This window comes from Notamacropus eugenii, chromosome 5, assembly GCF_028372415.1.
Source record: "Notamacropus eugenii isolate mMacEug1 chromosome 5, mMacEug1.pri_v2, whole genome shotgun sequence".
Taxonomy (NCBI): domain Eukaryota; kingdom Metazoa; phylum Chordata; class Mammalia; order Diprotodontia; family Macropodidae; genus Notamacropus; species Notamacropus eugenii.
The window spans coordinates 7,826,358-7,847,859 of record NC_092876.1 but is presented as its reverse complement, the minus strand read 5'-3'; the positions used below and the strand labels follow the sequence as shown (position 1 = coordinate 7,847,859).

Here is a 21,502-nt window from a genome sequence, read left to right as displayed (position 1 = left end):
GGGTGAGGGATTAAACATTTTATTAACTGCTTTGTAATTTTATTCCATTTCATTTGAGGCCACTGTACAAAACTACATACATTGTCTTTCCACAAACAATTTCCTTAGTTCTGCTATGCACACATTTTAAAAAGTATATCTTCTAAATATCTGTAAGAGGCACTACCAAGCAGAATTCTGATCTCAAATGCAGCTAGTATTAATCAAATAAGAAAAGGAAAATCAAAAGACTTCGTTACAAAAGCCTGCTGCTCTGGACACTGTGCTGTGGAGATGGTCAGAGATCTGAATTACCATCTGAAAACATCTTACTTTCACAGATTTACAACAAAGAGCAAACTTAGGATGGCTTCCACAGGCTGCAGCCAGGGCTCTTACTTCCTTTATAGATGGCAGGAAGAGGCCCTTAACTGCCTGATTTTGACTGTGTTCACTCCACATTACTAACCAACTTGTTGTGTCTTGGTTCTACTTTGAGATTGCTTCAGAGGATGGGGGGAAAATTTCAAGGATATCTCCATAGACTCCTCTGAGTAAGTCCAGGTCAGGAATCCTCTTCTAGGAACATAGAACTTTGGATCTAGAGCTTCCGTCCCACCCTGATCTCTTTCCCCAATCTCTGGAGAGAATTCCACACCATACCCAGATAGAACTTTATTCAGGAGACTGATACCAGCCGTGATTTCAACCTCAAGCAAGTCATACATAGAACTTTTACCCATTACAGGGTTATTTCTCTTAGTCTCAGATCAAGACACACTGCCTTGCTCACATCTCTAGCCCCTTCCTGGACATCCAGATCTTAGGTTTAAGTCTAGGACTTATCTGAAGGAGTTCAGGCTTGCTGAGTCTTTGGGGTTACATAAACAGACTAGTGCTTCCTAGGATGGGAGCATATGTAATTGGGGTTATAAAAATCCCTGGCACTGGCTGCAGTGTGCCCTGAGGAAAGGTGTTTGAGGCCCCATACAGAGCAGGTGATCCCTGCAGGTGGGCCCCCAATGAGAGGGGTGGGGCAAGAGAAGGCAAAAGAGGCTTGGCTGTTGGCTTCGGTTTTTCAAATTTGGCTTCCTGCAATCGCTTGGCTTTTGCCCTTCGATTCCGAAACCAAATCATGACCTGTGCCTCTGTGAGGCTCAGAGAGCTGGAGAACTCTGCTCGCTCAGTAATGGGCAGGTATTCTTTCTGCTGGAATTTCTGTTCTAAGGCCAGCCGTTGTGCCGTTGTAAAGGGCATCCGAGGCTTTTTCTTTTTCTTGTGTTTTTGAAGGGTGCACGGTGAGGGTTTGGGGGTCCCTGTGGGAGAGAGACAAACACAAAGAAGCTACTTGGAATCCAATGACTCAGGCTTCAGGCTCTGCAGATTCTGGGTGACAAAGTTCAACTGACAATTTTATCTTTAAATTTCACTGTTAGGACTCTAACTTAGCTGTAGCTGTCGCTAGAAGACTTGGCAGGGGAGCAACACAAATTAAGGGAAAAAAGAAATTTCAAGTAGCCTAACTGGTAAGAGATATGTGTGTGTGTGTGTGTGTGTGTGTGTGTGTGTGTGTGTGTGTGTGTGTGTGTGTGTGTGTGTGTGTAAGAGAGAGACAGAGAAAGAGAGAGAGACAGAGACAGAGAGAGAGAGAGGGAGAGAGAGACGGAGATGGAAACAGAGAGACAAAGAAAGACAGAAAGAGAGATAGAGAGGCAGAGACAGAGAGGCAGAGAGAGATAGAGACAGAAACAGACAGAAACAGAGCAATCTAAGTTGTGACTTAGAAGATGCTGGACATAATATAGCAATTCATTTTGCAGTTCAGTTTTTCCTTTGAACAAGTTTGCAAAATTGGATTGAACAGCTGACAAACCTAATCTTTCATCTTCTGTATCAAGCTGATCTAACCACAACAACAAATCGATGACAATAGTAAACAGCATTTATGTAGCATCTGTCATGTGCCATGGATTGAGCAAATGCCTTACAAATATTATCTTATTTAATCCTCAGGAAAACACTGCTAGATGCTACTATCATCCCTATTTTACACTTGAGGAAAAGGAGGTAGGCAGAGGTTAAATGACTTGCCCAGGGCCACAATGCTTGTCAGTATCTGAGGTGGGATTTGAACTCAGGTTTTGCTGACTTCTAGACCCAATGTTCTCTCCACTGCACCACCAAGAATATTTTGATTTATACTAGAATATAGTGAAAATACTCACTCATACATGGATAAAATATAAAAATAGTAGAATATAACAAGCTCTCTTGTTGAGAGAGAGAAATTCATTTTTTTGGTTTTATTCCTGAAAAAAAGGCAACAAATGAATTGCCAGCTACCATATAAAAGATTTATTTTTCCACTGATTAATGACAAGTAGTGTAGTAAACTGTAAATTCACTTGAAGTTCACTTGTATAGCTTTTCTTTTCTGGCGTGGCACTGGTAGACTGTCCAGGTTTCACAATGAGGTCAGCACCATGGATCTGTAAATCTTCAGTTTGGTAGGCAGCCCAATACCTCCTCTCCCACATTTTCTTTCAGAATCTCCCAAACACTGAACTGGCTCTGACAATGCAGTTCCTAAGCTCATTTTCTATGTGTACATCCCTGGAAAGCATACTGCCAAGGTAAGTGAACTTAAATACAATATTCAAAATTTCTCCATTTGCTTTAATTGATAATTCCACATTAGGATGGTATGGTGCTGGCTCATGAAAGACTTCTGTTTTCTTGGTGTTAATTTTTGGCCAAATAATTTTAGGCCAAGTAGCAGAGAATTGATGTGCACTTTGTTGTATCTGAGCCTCAGAGGCTGCACTGAATGCACAATCACCTGTGAACAAAAAGTCTTGGCTTGTAACCTTTTCAAGTTAAATGGTTTACCAGCAGCATGGTTGCTGTTCTTGAAGGTGAAGGTACTAGGGTGGTTTTTTCTTTTCCTTCTTCACATCATTTCACAGATGAGGAAAGTGAGGCAGTCAGGGTTAAGTGATTTGCCCAGGATCACACAGCTAGTAAGTGTCTAAGGTTGGATTCGAACTCAGGTCTTCCTGACTGCAGACTTGGTGTTATCCATTACACTACTAAGCTGCTCCAATAGCACAAGATGGAGTCAGTATTCAGGAGAAAGAATTCAATTGTTTTTCTTAATTCCTATACCAAACCAGCTCCATTTTGTAACTGATCTTCAGTCTACCTCATCAAAGTACTTTAATCTTCCATGACCTTCTGCCCATAAGAAAGTAATAACAAGGAATTGTTTGAAGACAGTGGAATAAGGCAGAAAACTACCCGGTTCTCCCAAATTCTCCTCCCCTCAATAACTTAAAATCCTGCCTGAGAGTAAATTTTAGAGCAGCAGAAATAAAAGTCAGGGGAAAGCATGGATCCAGTCTGTGATACCTTAAGAGGATGTTAAGAAAGATCTGACTTCCTAGGATGGTGGTCTGGCCTGATTGAAATACAGTTACCTCTAGGCAGATACCACCTAGTCAGCAAACAGCGATCACTGGGGCAGCTGTATAGGTAGCAGCCTTAGCCTGGGGAGCTTTTACCTCACTGATGGATGTTATAGTGGTCAGGAGGCTGATTATGGGAAAATTGTGAGACCCTCCACTGACACTGGACATGGGACCCAGGCTCACTGACCAGACATAGTCCTAGGCTGTATTTGCTGGTGAGGAGGGAGTGAGTCTGCATTGGGGAATAAGGACTCAAAGGGCAAAGGTGAAGGGGTATTGCAGGTTGTGGTCACTGACAGGAGAGAATAATCCCTAGTTTTGATTCTAGGGCAGAGAAGTAAGCTGATGCTTGCCACTGCCTGAGTGGTCACAGAGTGTAAGAGAGATTGGAGTGGTAGCAGTGTTGGGGTGCCTGGTCAGGGTTTAGGGATGGAGAGTATAACCTGAAGTCACTTATAGCCCAAGGTGTGAGCCAGAGAAGCAACGACCACACCTAACCTTGGACTATAGAACATTGAAAGAATCAAGGGCTCAAATTCCCCAGGTAGAGCTCAGAAAACCATAACAAAAAGTAACCTGAAGTCCAAGACATTATCCCTTACACCCGCAGGGCAGAGCCCATTTCTAACGCAAAGTTAACAGCTAGAAAAATAAGCCATTAAGAAAATTAGTTTAAAAAAAAGAAAAGAAAAACAGAGGAAGAACCTGACCATCGATAGCTACTATGGATAGAGAAGACCTGAGTTCAAACTCACAGGAAAACAAAAATAGCCTCTTGTAAAGCTTCAAAGAACAACAGAAAATGATCAAAAGTCCAAAAAAAGAGTTCTTGGGAGAGCTTAAAAAGGACTTTAAAAATCAAATAACAGAAGCTGAAGAAAAATTGGGAAAAGAAAGGAGTAATGCAAGAAAATAAAGAAGATTATGAAATGAAAGTTAACCAATTGGGACAAGACATGTAAAAACTTATCAAAGAAAGTAACTCCATAAAAATTATAGAATTGGGTAAAAGGAAGCTAGTGATTTCATGAGACACCAAAAAATAATAAAACAAAATCAAAAGATGAAAAAATAGAAAAGAATGTGAAATATCTCGTTAGAAAAGCAACTGATATGAAAAACAGATTGAGGAGGGCAGTATAAGAATTGCTGAACTACCCAAAAGTTATTATCAAGAAGTCTAGATGACATAATTCAAGAAATTATAAAGGAAAATTCTCCTTAAGTTTTAAAAGTAAGGGTAAGATAAAAATGGAAAGGAATCCATTCATAATTTCCCAAAAGAGATCCCAAAATGAAAACTCACAGGGACATTGTAGCTAAGTTTCAAAACTCCTAGTTCAAAGAAAAACTTTTACAAGAAACCAAGAAGAAACAATTTAAATATATTGAAACTATAGTTAGGACAATGCAAGATTTAGTAGTTTCTACACTAAAAGACTGAAGGTCATGGAATATAATATTCCAAATAGCAAAGAAGCTGAGTTTGCAACCAATAATAACCTATCCAGTAAAGCTAAGTGCAAGGGGAAAAAAATGGATATTTAATGAGCTAAAGGACTTTGAGGTTTTCTTCAGGGAAAGACCAGAACTGAACAGAAAATTAGTAAGAATCAGAAGAAATATAAGAAGGTAAACATGAAAGTGACTTAATAAGGTTAAACTTTTACCTTTTTTATCGAAAAATGATATGTGTAACTCTTAAGAATGTTATCATTATAATGGTAGATTAAAAGAGAATACATAAACAAGAAGATTTGTGGTTAATTATGATGGGATGATACTAAAAATAAAATTGGGTAGGGAGAGGTAAAATGGAGCAAATTATTTCATAGAAAAGAGGTGTGAATGGAAGAACTGGTACAGTGGAAAGTTAAATCAGGTGGAGGGTGGGTACTGCAAGAACTGTATTCTTACTGAAACTGGGTTAAAAAAGGAATAACATATACATTTAATAGAATATGAGTCTTCTTAATTTACAGAGAAATAGGAAAGTAAAGGGATAGGATAAGTGAGAGCCTTTTAGAAGGGTATATGCCTTAGAGAGGCAGTAGTTAGAAGTAAATCAGATTTTTGAGGAGGAATAGGTTAAAAGAGAGAGGATAAACAATGAAAAAAAATAGAATAGAGGGAAATATACAAGTAACTATAACTTTGAATAGGAATGGGATAAGCTCATCTATAAAACTGAAACATAGCAAAATGAACTGAAAACCAGAACCTGACAATATGTAGCTTACACAAAATACTTAAAAATGAGAGACACACATAAAGCCAAAATAAAGAGTTGTAGAAGAATTTAACATAGTTTAGCTGATATTTAAAAAAAAGCAGAGTTAGCAATCAGAATCTCAAAGTTAAAACTAAATAGATTTAATTAAAAGAGATAAACAGAGAAATCACATTATGTTAATAGGTACCATGGATAATGAAGTAATATCAATACTAAACCTATAGGCACTAAATGCTATAGCATCCAGATTTTTAAAGGAAAGGCTAAATGAATTACAGGTGGAAATAGACAGTAAAACTATAGTAGTGGGGGATTTCAACCTTCCTGTCTCAGAACTAAATTAATCTAATAAAAAAAATGGGAAAATCAAGAGGATGAATAGAATCTTAGTTAAGCTAGATATCATAGCTCTTTGGAAAGAACTGAATGAGAATAGAAAGGAATACATACTTTTCTCAGTAGTACAGGGTACCAGTACAAAAATTGACTATATAGTAGGCTATAAAAGCTTTATAGTTAAATGCAGAAATATTAAATGCATCTTTTTCAGATTATAGTGCAATAAAAATTACATTTAATAAAGGACCATGGAAACACAGATTAAAAATTAATCGAAGACTAAATAATCTAATCTTAAAGAATGAGTGGGTTAAAAGAATGTCATAGAAACAATAATTTAACAAAAGAGAATCATTATAATAATGAGACAACATATCAAAGTTTATGTGATGCAACAAAAGCAGTAATCAGAGAAAAATGTACATCTCTAAGTGCTTAGATCAATAAAACAGAGAAAGAGCAGATCAACAATTGAATATGCAGTTTAAAACACTAGAAAAAGAACCAATTAAAAATCCCTGATTTGGGATTTCCAGTCCCAAATTGGAAATTCTGAAAATGGAAGGTGAGATTAATAAAACTGAATAAAAGAAAACCATTGAATTAACAAATAAAACTAGGAGTTTTAAAAAAAACCAATAAAATAGACAAACCATTTGCTAGTATGATTTTTAAAAGAGACAGAAGAAAACCAAATCTCTACTATCCAAAATGAAAAGCGCAAATATCACACTAACGAAGATGAAATTAAAGAAATTATCAGAAGTTATTTTGCCCAATTATATGCCAATAAATTTAACAATTTAAGTGAAATGGAAGAATACTTATAAAAACATCACTGCCTAGAATAGAGTAACAGAAGAGTAAGTAGAGTATCTAAATCAACCTGTTTCAGAAAAAGAAATTGAACAGGCCATAAATGAGCTTTCTAAGAAAAAATCATCAGGAACAGGTGGAATTACAAGTGAATTCTATCAAACACTTAAAGATCAACTAATTCCAATATTAGTTAAATTAGTTGGAATAATAGGCAAAGGAGTCCTTCAATGAAACATACAGGGTGCCAGGAAGAGCAAAAACCAAAGAAGAAAATTATAGACCCATTTCACTAATGAATATAGTTGCAAAAATCCTAAATAATAAATTATTGAGACTACAATATATCACAAAAATTATACTTTATGACCACTGATGATTTATACTAGAAATGCAGGGCTGGTTCAATATTTATTAACATAATTAATTAAGTCAATAAGTAACAAAAGTCACGTGATTATATCAATAGATGCAGAAATTTTTTTGACAAAATATAATACCCATTCCTATTTTTCTTTTCTTTTTAACTTACGCAATAAAATAAGCATTTCTATAACACGGTACAATAAAAAAGACAATTGTACATGAAACACTCATTCCTATTAAAAAGAGTGAAAAGCATATACATAAATGGGGTTTTCCTTAAAATCCATTATTTTAAAAAAGGGATCCTTAGATCACATTGTTATGAATTTGGTCTTCCATGGTCAGATTAAGATCTGATTTTTCACTATCTTGGTATCTGAGACATAGATTTCTCTCAAAATTGAAGTCACAGGAACTATCACTCATAAATCTTTGCTGATGAGATTTTCTTTTCATAGAAATGCTCAGCTCCAAAGTAGTCTCATTCATTGCAAACCTAGTTTCTGCATCTCAAGGAAACAAATACACACACACACATGCATGCATGCATGCATAGAAATAAATTAAACTCCCACCTTTATTTAGGACTTCAAAGAATGACTAGAGAGATAGTTGCCCATATCCTATTAACAAGCCACTGGAGATGGGATGTGGATGGGAAAAGGTCATAGATGGTGAAGAAGATTCTTCTTCCCTCACCTAACTTTGCTTTCTGGTTAATGGGGGCTCCATTCATGACTCAGATATGAGCAAGGTAGAAGAAATGGTTCAAATAGAAAGGAATCTAGCTCCTCTGACCCACCTGTGCTTCATCAAGAGAGAACAAGATACTGAGCCCAGCAAGAAAAAGGAAAGGGATTTTTCTCTCTAACCAAGACACTCACCTCCCTGTTATCTTTCTACAGAGAAATTGCTAATATTGAACTGGTCTGGCAACTGAAGAACAAAATCCTGTATGTTATCTGTAGGAACTACTTTTCCAAAAAAAATCACAATTGACTGTAGATACAGCTTTTGCCAAGCATGTCTCTCCAGAAACTAGGAAGTTGAGGTCACACCTTTCTTTTGTCCTGAATGCAGCCAAGTCTCCTAGGTCAGAGAATTCCCAGGACTCAATATGTGCCTCAAAAAGTTGACTGATATTGGCAAGTAGCTCAGGTCCCACCAACTAAAGAGTCATGAAACCATTCTCCAGGTCATCAAGCTCTTCTGTGAGGAGGACCAGACTAGTCTCTATGTGCCCAGTTCCCAAGCCCAGCAAGATGGGGTTCACTCACTTTCTCCCATAGAAGAGACTGCTCACAATTAATTATAGGGTAATTAATATGGATTAGTGGATAGCATCAAGACAGTCTGAGCTTATTACTAACACAGCCTTTCCTACAAACACAACAATTCATCACTTTACCCATCCTTGAACGTTTGACCCTTTCCCTTGAACCACAAACTTCTACTGCTCACTTTGCCTGATTATAAAAATTTGCTATGAAAGAAAAAGGAGGGACATAGTTATAAGAATGTCAAGACTCATCCCTTCAAGGATACAGACTGACCTGACATATATCAAAGTAGAGGGAAAAACTCCCTCAGCTGTATTTGATTCCAGGCATGAGTCATAGCTGACAGCAAGTCACGTAGTCACAGGATTTCAAAAGCCAGGCTCAGGATTAGTCAGGTGGGGAAATTTCCTGTTCAGAAAGGACATAGCAAAATGTGGAAAGTAAGTCAAGGGGCCCTTTCCTTAGGCTACGCCAAGGTCATCCCATCAACTTTTACCAGGGAAAGACATCCACCTGTAGCAATTCTCATCAAAAGTTTGATGTTCTGTGTGAACGTCTTGAAGTTTTCTCTGCAGTAAGGATTCTCTGATATTGAGGAAGATTAGAGTGACTTCTGAGCCTTTCCACATTGATTTCACTCATAAGTTTTCTCTGCAGTGTGGATTATCTGATGTGTAGAAAGACTAGAATTTATCTGAAAGTTTTTCCACAAGGATTCTCTCCAGTGTGGATTCTGATTTTGATGAATTTGTGGAGTCTCTGATGTATAGAAAAAAAGTGGAAATCTGCCTGAAAGTCTTCCCACAATGTTACATTTACAAGGTTTCTCTCCAGTGTGAATTCTCCGATGTTGAGAAAGATTAGATTTCTTTTTGAAAATCTTTCCACATTGATTACATTCAAAAGGTTCCCTGCAGTGTAAATTTTATGGCGGTCAATGAGATTTGAGTTATGGCTTAAGGCCTTTCCACCTTTGTTCCCTACGAAAACCATTTCTCCAGTATAACTTTTTTGATATCTAATGACATTGAAACTCAAGCTGATAGTCAGTTCCTGTCAAATATTTTGATATATTTGAAATGGGGAAGGCTTCTCATATGAATGAAGAAGCCCAGTCTTTTTAGTAAAGCATTCCTTACCTTCATTAGACTGAAAAAAGTCATTCTTTGACATAATATTTTTACACTGAATCAGGGCTGAAAATTGTCTAAATCCCTTTCCATCTTGAACAAATTCACAGTGACTATTGTGATTTTTCACTATCTTGATATCCGAGAAACAGAGTTCTCTCAAATTGAAGTCACAGGGACCACTACTCATAAATCTTTGCTGGTGAGATTTTTTTCATAGAAATGCTCAGCTTCAAAGTAGTCTCATTCATTGCACACCTAGTCTCTGCATCTCAAGGAAACAAACACACACACACAGATAACACACACACACACACACACACACACACACACACACACACAGAAATAAATCCTCTTCTCTCCGTTGAAAAAAACCAAACTGACATATTCTATCTCACAAATCAAAAGGAAGAGTCTTCAAACCTAATGGGCAAAGTCAATCAACTGAAAATGTCATTAACTCACATCTTCAGGATGATTTAATTTATGAAAAATGATATTGGATGCTCACAACAAACCTGTGATACAGGTAGGGTACTTATTACCCTTTACACCTGAAGCCCTGAACTCAGAATAGGTAAGTGACATGACCAACATCCCTGCAGAAGACACTAGGACTCAAAACCCTGGGATTGAATGTGTTCTTTCCCTAGCACTAGATGACCTTACTTCATTTCACTTCCAGTTTTTGGAAATGAAAACAAATAACTTTTGTTGATTGCTCTTTATAATTTGTTGTGCTCAAGTAAGATTTCAGCTTTTCTATATGGACCAGTTTTGATGCACTATCACTTGGTCATCCTTTGTAAATTTCTCATGTTAAGCTGAGGAAGGGGTATAAATTTTTCACTTGTCATGTATGTTTTTCAGTGTTATATTCAACTTTTCTAATAGTATATGCTGTAATATACTAAAAATTAAAATTATTCCATATCTTTGACTAGAATGTAATTTTCCTGTTGATACTTTTTAATCTTGTTTTTTTCAGTTTTCATGTCTAGATCAAAAGGTATCTGCCAACCCTACTTTTTCTCTTCACCAGACAAGCGTTATGACCCATCGCTTTTAGCTATTATCTATTTTTAATATTTAAATCTAATATTTTAATTAATTCCATAATATAAATAGTAAATGTAAATTAATAAATATAATGAATTAATTTTAACTGATTAAATTTAATTAATAAAAATGGATTTAATAAATAAAAAAATTATAAATGTTCCCTAAATAAAAGAGTCCTTGTAATAAACAAAAGGGAAAAAAATCCATGCATTTCACACGTTCAAAAATATTCTATCTATTCAGGCCATTTTCCTTCTTACAAGAAGCAGACAGCAGAATTCACTATTAGCACTATAATTCACTATTAGCATTTCCCATGTAATGGTTCATGAACACACTGGAGGTTCATGACTATGGTCTAAAAGATTGCAGATAAATGTTCTTTAATGGTACCTTAAGCTGTAAGTGATTGCCCAATTTTGCTACAAATATATATATGTTTTCTTTGAGACAATAAGCATGTGTCCATTGAAAACATAATCAGATTCCAAACCATAATGATCAGGCATATGATGATTTTGGTGGTCAAGAAGTGATTGCATCAAACTCTCATTCCTTCTGAGTAAGCAAAACATGTGCTGTTCCTCAACCTTTCATCAAATTGTTTCCAAACTGCTAGAAAAGTTTCACCTGCAAGTGCAAATCGATTCCCAATAGATAGCCACAGGTAAGCACATACCAACATTTGTTTTCTGTAATATTCTGCCCCAGAGTAGTTCTGTCACTACAGGGTTACCTACCTTGTAATTGCATCTCATTAGTGCAGTAATCATCAGATCAAGATCTTACAAATGTTTATGTTCTTAATAGTGCAGATAGCAGGATCTTTGGAAAACATGTTCACTAACCATGGGCATGACAAGACACCTTGAAACCATCAATGACCAACTGTAAGAGTACTTTAAATGTTAAGATCTTTCTCATTCATTAATAGGAATGATTTGTTTAAATTACCTGGAAGCCTAAGTCACATGTAGTTGGAGAAACTTGCTGAACAGGGGGAACTAGATAAGAACAAGAAGGAAGCAAGTGAGTGAGGTCCAGGCAGAGGAGAGAGGATGCAGGAAGGCAGGTGCTCAGCAAGGCTCAGACTCATGAGTGTTTGCTTGTGAGAAGGCCCTGGCTGTGGGGAGAAGCTTGGAATGGCTTTGCTCCCTGTGGTGATCATGTTTATTAACTGCTTGATTACCATGATGGATTTTGCTTTCTGGTTCTGGGATTTACCTTTCTGGTGTCTAAATAAATGTTTTTCTTCTGCTTTCTATATAGAAAGTCTTTTATATTTTGTGATTGAGAACTATGCTGTTCACCACCAGTGCTATGAATATTGCGTTGGTGATACACCATCACAATCAATATTCAAAAAAAGAACTAATATTGCCTCTCATTGTAGTATTAAGGCTATTTTTTTTGAGTTGAAGTTATCTTCTCCTTGGGTTCCTTTTCTTCTATTGGGCAGCTTTTCAAAGAATCCAAATGGAAACATAGGTCAGTCATTCTGTAAAGTTTCTGTCCGGATATTGATAGTGTGCCAGGGGAGAAAGAAGAAACTCAAGTCTGACAATTTCTTTCCTTACAAACCTTGCTTAACATAAAAGTATTTCTTGAAAAAATGCAAAGCAATATAGGCAACTGAACATCAAAGGCATTTAACATTTAATAGGCTACTTGTCATTAGCAAAATAGAAAAAGAATCTCTTATGTATTATCTAGTGATTCATTTTGCTGATTGGTTTGGGGGCTAAAAATTAAAAAATGAATTTGCATCCCTCACAAGAGAGGTTTTAAAAGTTCTCTTGCCATTTGCCACCTCATTCATATATGAATGAGTATTTTCACAGTGGTAGCCCCCCTCCTCTTCTTTCTTACCTCCTTTTGTGTTTCCCACCCCCTACTGTCTTCCCTTAAACTCCTTAAGTACAGGACTGTCTCCTCTTCTCATTCATTGTAACCCCAGCACTTAGCAGTGTCTGACACATAGTAGGTGCTTAAGAAATGTTTATAGATTGTGTTATTAAGTTGAGTCTTTCGCCTCAGAATGTTCATTCGACTTTCATTCTCATTCCACTATTTTTCAATCTCTCCCTATCTATTGGCTCCTTCCCTACTGCCACAAATAAAATCAAGTCTCCCTGATTCTCAAAAAAAGCCTCACTTGATCCATTTGTTGCCACTAGATATTGTCCTATATCTTTCTTCCTTTTCACTGCTAAATATCTAGAGATGGCCATCTACAACTGATATCTCTGACTCTTTTTCTTTTGCCGTCTTTGAAATTCTCTGCAGTCTCCTTTTTTGACAAAATAATACCCTGAAAAGTTAGAAATCATCTCCATATGACTAAGTCAAATGGCCTGTTCTCCATCCTCATCCTTCTTGACTTCTGCCACCTCTGGTACTGTCAATCACCCCCTTTTTCTGGATACTCTGCCGCTCTCTCCCTCTTCTCCTTCTCCCATGAACAAAACTAAATTCCTTATAGTTCCACCAGCTTTCCCATCTTACTTGATTACTGATATCAGGGCACCACCCTCCCAATCATCCAGCTTCACAACTTAGGAATCACTCACTCGTCATCTCTCCCAACACTGCTCCTTTTTAGGCTCAGAGGTTCAGTGACTTTCCCTGCATCACATTGCTAAAAAGCATTTTAAAAAGAATTCCAAGTCAGATTTTTCTCCCCTCAAGCCTAACGTTCTCTTTGCTACAACACAGATTTTTTTTGTGATTAAAGCCCTCATATATCCTTTCATCTCACTCACCTGGACAGGAGTTACTTGGGCCTTTTTGATCCAAGATCCATAATGCTTTCTTTTTCTCAAAATGGGAGATCAAATCTTCTCTGAGAACTGGAATTCCTTGACATGAGGAATAAAGAAGACATGAGGACAGAGAGAAACTTAGACTTTACTCCTCTTTAGGGAAAGGGACCATGCAAGCAAGGATGACAGAATGATTCCCATGCTTTCTCAAGGACGGTTGACATGGTGTTTATCACTAGAAGTTTGGGGGTTAGGAGGAGATCATTCAACCCATTTGAAACTAGAAAATTCTGTCTTTGCCTCTTTCATAGAAAGATGGTCCTATTTCATAGCTTCTATTATCTAGGACAGGGGTGGGACCCTGTGGCCTTGAGGCTACATGTGGCCTTCTAGGTCCTCTGTCACAGCCTTTTGACTGAGTCCAGAGTTTACAGAACAAATCCTTTCATGAAGGGGATTTGTATCATAAAGAGCCAGCTGGTAATTCAGTGGTGAGAACCCTGGGCCTGGATTCAGGAAGATTTAAGTTCAATTCCAGCTTCAGATACTTTGTAGTTGTGTGCCCCTGGGAGAGTCACTTAATCTCTATTTGCTTTAGTTTTCTCAACTGTAACATGGGGATAGTAATAGCACCAGACTCACAGGGAACTGTGATGATCAGATGAGATAAAATTAGTAAAGTACTTAGCACATAGTAGGTGTATGTAAATTGGATCCCTTTCCTTTCCCATCAACTAACTTGGAATTTAGGGGAATAATGAAACAAGGACAGACTTGCTATAAAGGCAAGAAGAGAAATAATGAGCTACAAAATTATGTTTGTTAACAAGAAGAGCTTTTTAAAGACTAGCCCCATCCCAAAGAGGGAGGGGTTGCTTTGTTAGGTAAGGGGTTCCCTTCATTGCCCATTTACAAGGAAAAGTTGAATGAGCAGTTTTCAGAGATCTTACCAGCAAAATTCATGTTTAAGAAGTTAGTAGGCTAGATAACTTTGAGATTAGTTCCCAGTCTGGGATTTTATAATACTTTCATTTTGTACCTGAAAACTACAAAAAATAGGAAAGATACAGCTCTAGGAGGAACAAAAGAAAGTCCCAGCATCCTGGCACAAGATGCAAAGACTTTTTATTGTGAAAACTGGGGATCAGGAGGATCCTGTGGAGAGATCAGCACTTTTGCCTTTCTAATAATTAATGAATGCTCAAATCCTGTACACTAGGGGAAGTAAGGAAGACACTCCTTTGATGGCAGAGTCAGAGTTCCCAGGGGAAGCTCTACTTACCCACAGAGAGCATGTTGTGGGAATTTTCCAGCATCACCTCCCTGTACAGCTTTTTCTGAGAATGATCCAAGAGGCACCACTCCTCCTGGGTGAAGTCCACAGCCACATCCTTGAATGTCAGTGACTCCTAACCATCAAAATTCACAAGACTTAGAGCTGAAAGAGACTTCAGAATTCATCCAGTCCAACCTTCATCAATTTACAGGAGTAAACTGAAGTGCAGAGAAGGGATTTCCTAAAGGTTATACCATTTATGATTATTGGAGGCAACAATTAAAACCGCCATCACTGAAAGCCCAGTTGAATTGGGAAAATTTAAAAAAAACCATAAAATAATTGAGAAAAGTAATTTATACTTGCAGTTGGATAAAGCTGACAAATATCCTACTCTGAAATGTTTCTCCCTATGGAATCAGGGGGAAAGTATGTGTTCTATCAGTAAGGCATAAGAATCTATGGAGAAAAAAGAAAGAAGGTGGTGTGAAATTTCTTCCTCATCACAACTCTTATAGGAAAATTCTATGAAGAGCTTGTGAGAGTCCAGCAAGTACTGTGTATTCTGGGTAGTAAAGACATTATCTGTGATCAGTGAAGAAGGAAGAAAAAGAAGTAGTGTAGTTAACTTCCTATAAGTCTGAAAGTCTTATCCACAGGAATACATGAAGAGGATTCTTAAGAGATATTAATCACAATATGGACTGTTCTGAGTAGTATGTATGTATGTAGTAGTATGACCTGTTATCAGCCATGCGAAGAAGAATTATTTATCGGTATGTTGAAGGCTTGAGGTGACAATAGATAAGATTTATCACAGTTAAAACATCTTATGTTTATAATTGCTTTTACTTCTTAAGGGCATATATTCCTTTATTTTCATATTTTGTTATATATTAAGAATAACTATGATGGGGACAGGAGAGTTGCTTCATTATTGAAAATGTAATATTTCATTATCTGGGGATGGAAACTGAGCTAATTTATAAGAAAGACATAGCCAGTGTATAAGAAATTAGTAATCTAAAAATATCACTAAAAGTCTAAGACGCTGCTGAGAGGGAGTCAGGATGATGAGTTACGAGGCAGACTGATGGATGAAATACAAGAGGTTGGCCAGATGTGAAAATGCCTTGATACCTGAGAGGTGTTATCTGCTTTTCTAATCCGCTACATGTAGAACACCAATGTTATTTGATGCTCTCTTATTTCATTACCTACCATTTTCATTACTGCTATGACTTGCTTTTTCAGAAGTTCTATTATTTAGGAACAATTCTCAGTACTGTGGGTAACAGCAGTCTTTATGTTTTCATCATTTTGATTTCTTTTGTAACATACCCAATTTATGATTTTTTGAAATCCATATTTCTCTTACAACTTTTATTTCTAAATTATTTAAATTCTGAGCTATTAAGACATTAATGGTCTTTTCACACTTTTTTAGGTTCCCAAGCATCGACAAACCTGTCCTTTTCTCCAGGGCCTCTTGAGTCACAATTCTACGTTGCTCAGTATTTACACATAGGATGGGCTCTCACTAGAGGAAGGCAGTACTTTTATTGATTGATAATTCATGTCTAATTGTTTTTCTAACTTACAACAGAAGCTATGGCAAACCTCTTGCTTCTCAAACCTCCCATATACATCCTTCACTACCATGAGGTAAGGCCATGAATTCCAAACCTCCATTTAAGGAGAGAATGCAACTCATGTATCTCAATTCTCACCTGATGCCACTACCTTTGGACTTCTCTGAAGGCTGTCTCCACCATTCCCAAGGAAGCTTATTGTTGGGACAGCATTGTCCTGTTGCACCTTCGCTTCATTAGTACACCATCTCAACACTACCTCCAGCCACTCTGATTAGAGGGTGGGACCATGAACACCAAACTTCCATTGGAGAAGAGGGCTGAACTCAGACATGTCATTTCTCACATTTCTCACCTGACTGCACTACGTTGAGACTTCTGACTTATTTCTACACCATGCTCCAGTGTCTGGTGTGTTCTCCCCTTGCCATTATAGGCTTCTTTTTGTGTGTTATCTTTCCCTTTGAGATTGTAAACTCCATCAGGTCAGGGACTGTCTTTGTGGGCATTTGAATCCTCAGTCCTTAGGACAATGCCTGGCATATTGTAAACATTTAATGAATGTTTATGGACTAATGACTGTTGGGGTGCTCAGGTGCATGTGCTTGGACCAATTCTAAAATCACATTTCTCTCTAAAAATCACATTTCTTCCAAGTCTCAAAGGCAGTTTTTCCCCAACCCAAGGACGCCCCAGCAACAACCGTTATCTCCCTTTGTGCTATAGTAACCAGCTGCACCTATAAAACTTATTAGTCTGAACCATCTGTGTCCTGGCTAAACTGGCTGTGTACTGGGTTATAATGACATTTACTACTCACTGACCAATCATATGTATCCCAGACTTAGACATATGTAGACTCCCTTACATTTATCTTGTCTAAGAAGACATTGATGAGAGCAGCCTGCTATTCCTGAGTCAGTCCTGACTATTGGTGACTTAGTGACATTTCAGGCCTTAAACCATACCTCCATGTAGCCCTCCTTGGGCTATTTCCTGATGAACTCTGGGTAAAATACCTGTGCAGTAGATACCAAAAGTGCATGTTCCTTTAGCCACTCCTTAACCATACCCTAATCTCACCCTGAATCACCTAATTAGCATATTTGGTATGTGTTTTACTATAGAATATCCTATATAAACTTTACCTGTAGCCCATTCAAATTGCAGGTTCCCTAAGAACTCTTGCCTGCTGAAAGGCATAATAATTCTTTACCACCTTGACCTTAACAATGCTTGAGTCCGTGAATTCTTTTCCAGATGGCCCATGCAGGGAGATCCAGTCTTGGAGTTCCTGTACCCCTATCTCTCCAGCCCTCATCGTGGACACCTAAACACTCTCCTCTGAATATCTTGACTCTTATTTTAATTTAAAAATTAATTCCGTGTGAGTCACCTCTGATCACAAAGTCCTTTCGGCCATCTCAAAATTTATGTCCAGTTATTCTCTTAAATTCAACATGCCCAAAACAGTTTTTTGCCTAAATCTTTTTGCCTAAAGCTCCCCAACTCGCCTACCTTCCCTACTGCTGTTAAGGGCATCAATATCCTCCTAGTCCCTGCAGCTAGGGGACATTAGCTTTGTGTCCTATCTCTTACCTCCCCTTATCCACTCTACTGCCAATACCACTTCATTTCACTTTTTCAACGTCTCTCAAAAAATCTCCTTCTGATGATGTAACCATCTTGGTAGAGACTGTCATCACCTCATGCTTGGACTTTAGTAACAGCTTGCTGGTGAGTTGGCTGGCCTCAGGACTCTCCTCAATGCATCCTTCATTTGGCCCACAAAGTGAATTTCTTACATCACAGGTTCAAACATGTGATTCCCCTACTCAATAAACTTCAATGGCTCCTTATCACCTCCATGATTAAATACAAAATCTTGCACTCAAAACCCTTTATGACCTGGAAATCACCTGCTTTTACAGCCTTCTTATACCTTAATTCCCACCACCTTCTCTCTGATCCAATGATATTGCCTTCCTTGGCTTTCCAGAGAAAAGACATTCCATCTGTCCACATTTCCTCTGGCTGTCCAGATGGCTGGAATCCTCTCCATCCTGGCTTCCTTCAAGTCTCAACTAACATTCCACCTTCGACATGAAGCCTTTTCCAACCCCTCTTAATTCCAGTGCCTTCCTTCTTTTAATTACAGACTATTTATATTGCCTATGGCTTGCTAGTACATCTTGCTTGTCATCTCCCTCATTACACTGTGAATTCTTTGAGGACAAAAACTATTATTTGACTCTTTTTGTATCCACAGCACTGAGCTCAGCCTGGTACACAGTAGGCACATAAGAAATATTAGTTGCCTGAATGCTTGCATTCTCTTCAACTACAAACCTTTTCATATCATCTCCCAGTGGCTTCTTTTCTCCAGTCTCCAACATAGTTCTGGGCCTTGACTTTGCCAAGGAAAACTCTCTCTACATGGATTGAACCAGACTGGGACTAGAGTTGGAAAGATCTGGGTTCAAATTTGATTTCAGGAACTTACTAGTTGTGTGATCCTAATTAAGTCACTTAAGTATTGTTTGCCTCAGTTTCTTCAACTGTGAAATAAAAGTAGTAAGAGTATCTAATTTCACATGGTTGTTGTGAAAAATATCCACAAAAGAGTTTTTGGGAAACATAACTGACTGAATGTTTTCTGTTATTAAAATCCTTAAAGCCTGCTTATTTGATAGGTACCTAGTGACTGCTTCAGTATCTCCCTTCCCCCACTACTGAAGAACTTGTAGGACTTGGAAAAATTCCAAGAATTCACCCTTTTTTCTAAATCTAGTCAGAAGCAGCCAGCAGTGGCTTAACAAATGCTAATTGACTGATAAAGAAATAGTTTTTTTGGTCAGATTCAAACTGCTCTGGGAAAGCTTAAGAATCTTTTTAAAATGAGGTCCCATTTCTCTACCTTTCTCACCCTCAGTACCCTACCAGATCTTACCCAAAATTACTTTGTACAATCTCTGGGTCAAGTAGCCCAGGCAGAAACTAAATGTGTGTGTGTGTGTGTGTGTGTGTGTGTGTGTGTGTGTGTGTGTGTGTAACAAAAAAAGAGAGCAAAGAAATTATTTGTTAGTTTTTTTGGACAGTCAGGAATGATGAAGGAGAATTTAAAAATCAAAACCATGAGGGCAGCAAGTTGGGGGGAAGGGGGAGTTATTCCTAGACATGGAAAAAAGCTAATGAAACAGTTCAAAACACAGAAGAGGGCAGGACCATGTTGTTCCTACTGCATTCTATTTCATATGTATTTATTTTAAGAAACGATAGATAAGAGAGATAGGCAACTTCATAGACAATCTTCTGTATCAATAGAAATGCCCATTTGCTGAGGTTGGTCAGGCCTGAGGCTGCTCTGCACTCACCTGCCAGGGGGGTCTCTGGGGTCCAGGGGCCATTCCCTCTGGCTCCCTGCTGGGGCCAGGGCTTGGTCCTCTTCAGGCTGAGCAGGGGAGGAGGAGATGTCTTTGCCCTCACCCCTGAGGCAGGGGGCTGGTCTACAAGGATTGACAGAGGGTGAGACTCCTCAGGGGTTACAAAGGCCCTGGCACTGCCCTGGGAGAGAAGGGTGCAGGGCAGCAAGGTGGACACGGTGACCACTTCCCACCCTCTCTTTTTCCTTCTCTCCTGTCCCACTTCCCTCCCCCATTATCCCATAGACACCCAGGATCAGGAAGGGGCTTCACAGCCCAGATGGAGAAAACCAGTCAGTCTCTATAACTCCAGAGTCAGAGCTGTCCCTCCCACTGAGGCTCTGGGTGAGTTCTGAAGGTCAGGCTATGGGCCACACTGGTGAGAGAGGGGATGGCACCCCAGGGCACTGGGGATGAGATGGGGAGTTTGGATAGGAAGCAGGGGTCAGGAACCAGTCCAGGAGCCAGGTCTGGGTGGGAAGCACCCTTCTGGAGGTTGCTGAGAACACTCACCTTGGGAAGGATAAGGCCCAATGCAAAAGCAGAGTGCTGGACAGGGTCCTGGCTCCCACGTCCTGGGGTCTTTCATGTGCTCAGCAGTTTTGCTTCCTGGAAAAAAAGTGACCTCAGCGGCTTGGGCTCAGGTTTGCAAGTAATCTGCTCAGGGCGGCTCCTCCCAGCCCCAGAGCCCCGCCTTGGCCCGCCCAGGAGGCCGGGAGCCTCGCCAGCCTCCAGTGGCCTGAGGCCCCAGCCCCAAGCCCTGCCCTCCATCCCTGGGCACCCCAGCCCCAGCCCAGGCCTCCAACCCCACACCCCCCATTGACTGTGCGCCCCATAGAGCCCCACCTCCTCTTCCCCACCAGCTGTCTTCCTGCCTCCATACCCCAGGCCTTTTCCCAGCTCTTTGACCTCATCGTTGTCTTCCTGCTCATGGGAGTCTCTAAGCCTTGGATCCCTCCTGGTTCTCCCACCTGCTCCCCTCAGGCAGAAAATGGAATGCGTTATCTTCTCCACTTTAGAAACATCTTCCTTATTTAATATTTTATTTTCCCTCAATTACATGTAAAAACAATTTTAACATTCTTCTTCTCAGATTTTGAGTCCCAGCTTCTCTTGCAATCTCCTTTCCCTTCCCCATGGAGAAGGCAAGTAGTGGACATACATTATACATGTGTAGTCATGCAAAGCACATTTCCATGTAAGTCACGCTGTGAAAGAAAACACAGACAACCCTCTCCCTCCTCCCCAATGAAAATAAAGAAAAGTATCTTTGATCTGCCTTCAGACTCTATCAGTTCTTCCTCGGGAGGTGGATAGCAGTTGACATCACACGTCCTTCAGAACTCTGTTGGATCATCGCATTGCTGAGAAGAGCTAAGTTACCCACAGTAGACACAACAGTGCTGTTACTCGGTACGATATCTCCTATTTCTGCTCATTTCACTTTGCATCATTTCTTGTGAGTCTTTCCAGGTTTTTCAGAGAGCACACTGCTCATCATTTCTTCTAGCACAATAATATTTCATCACAATTATATACAACAACTTGTTCAGTCATTTCCCAATTGATGGGCATGCCCTCAACTCCCAATTGTTTGCCACCATTAAAGAGCTGCCATAAATATTTTTGTACATATTTTTGTTTTTCAGGTTTTTGGGATGCAGACATAGTGGTGGCATGGCTGGATCAAAGGAGATGCACCATGTTATAGCCCTTTTGGCATAGTTCCAAATGGCTCTATAGAATGGTTGAATCAGTATTCAACGTCACCAACAGTA

General features: G+C 38.9%; 1 protein-coding gene across 3 annotated transcripts in view; it reads right to left on the bottom strand.

The window, feature by feature from the left end:
• Positions 1-20,425, bottom strand: part of LOC140508266 (homeobox protein MSX-2-like) — a 30,216-nt gene extending 9,791 nt beyond the window's left edge. Inside the window, exons 1-5 of one of the 3 annotated variants that reach the window (XM_072616069.1) lie at positions 20,238-20,425; positions 19,677-19,808; positions 14,717-14,843; positions 13,435-13,530; positions 640-1,295 (exon numbers count right to left, since the gene is read on the bottom strand). In XM_072616069.1, the coding sequence (XP_072472170.1) occupies positions 859-1,295; positions 13,435-13,530; positions 14,717-14,843; positions 19,677-19,709 (693 nt within the window). In that variant the 5' untranslated portion in view covers positions 19,710-19,808; positions 20,238-20,425 and the 3' untranslated portion in view covers positions 640-858. Of the gene's footprint in view, positions 1-639; positions 1,296-13,434; positions 13,531-14,716; positions 14,844-19,676; positions 19,867-20,237 lie in introns of those variants that run through there. The other 2 variants (XM_072616070.1, XM_072616071.1) reach the window with 2 other exon arrangements.
• Positions 20,426-21,502: the final 1,077 nt, after the last annotated feature.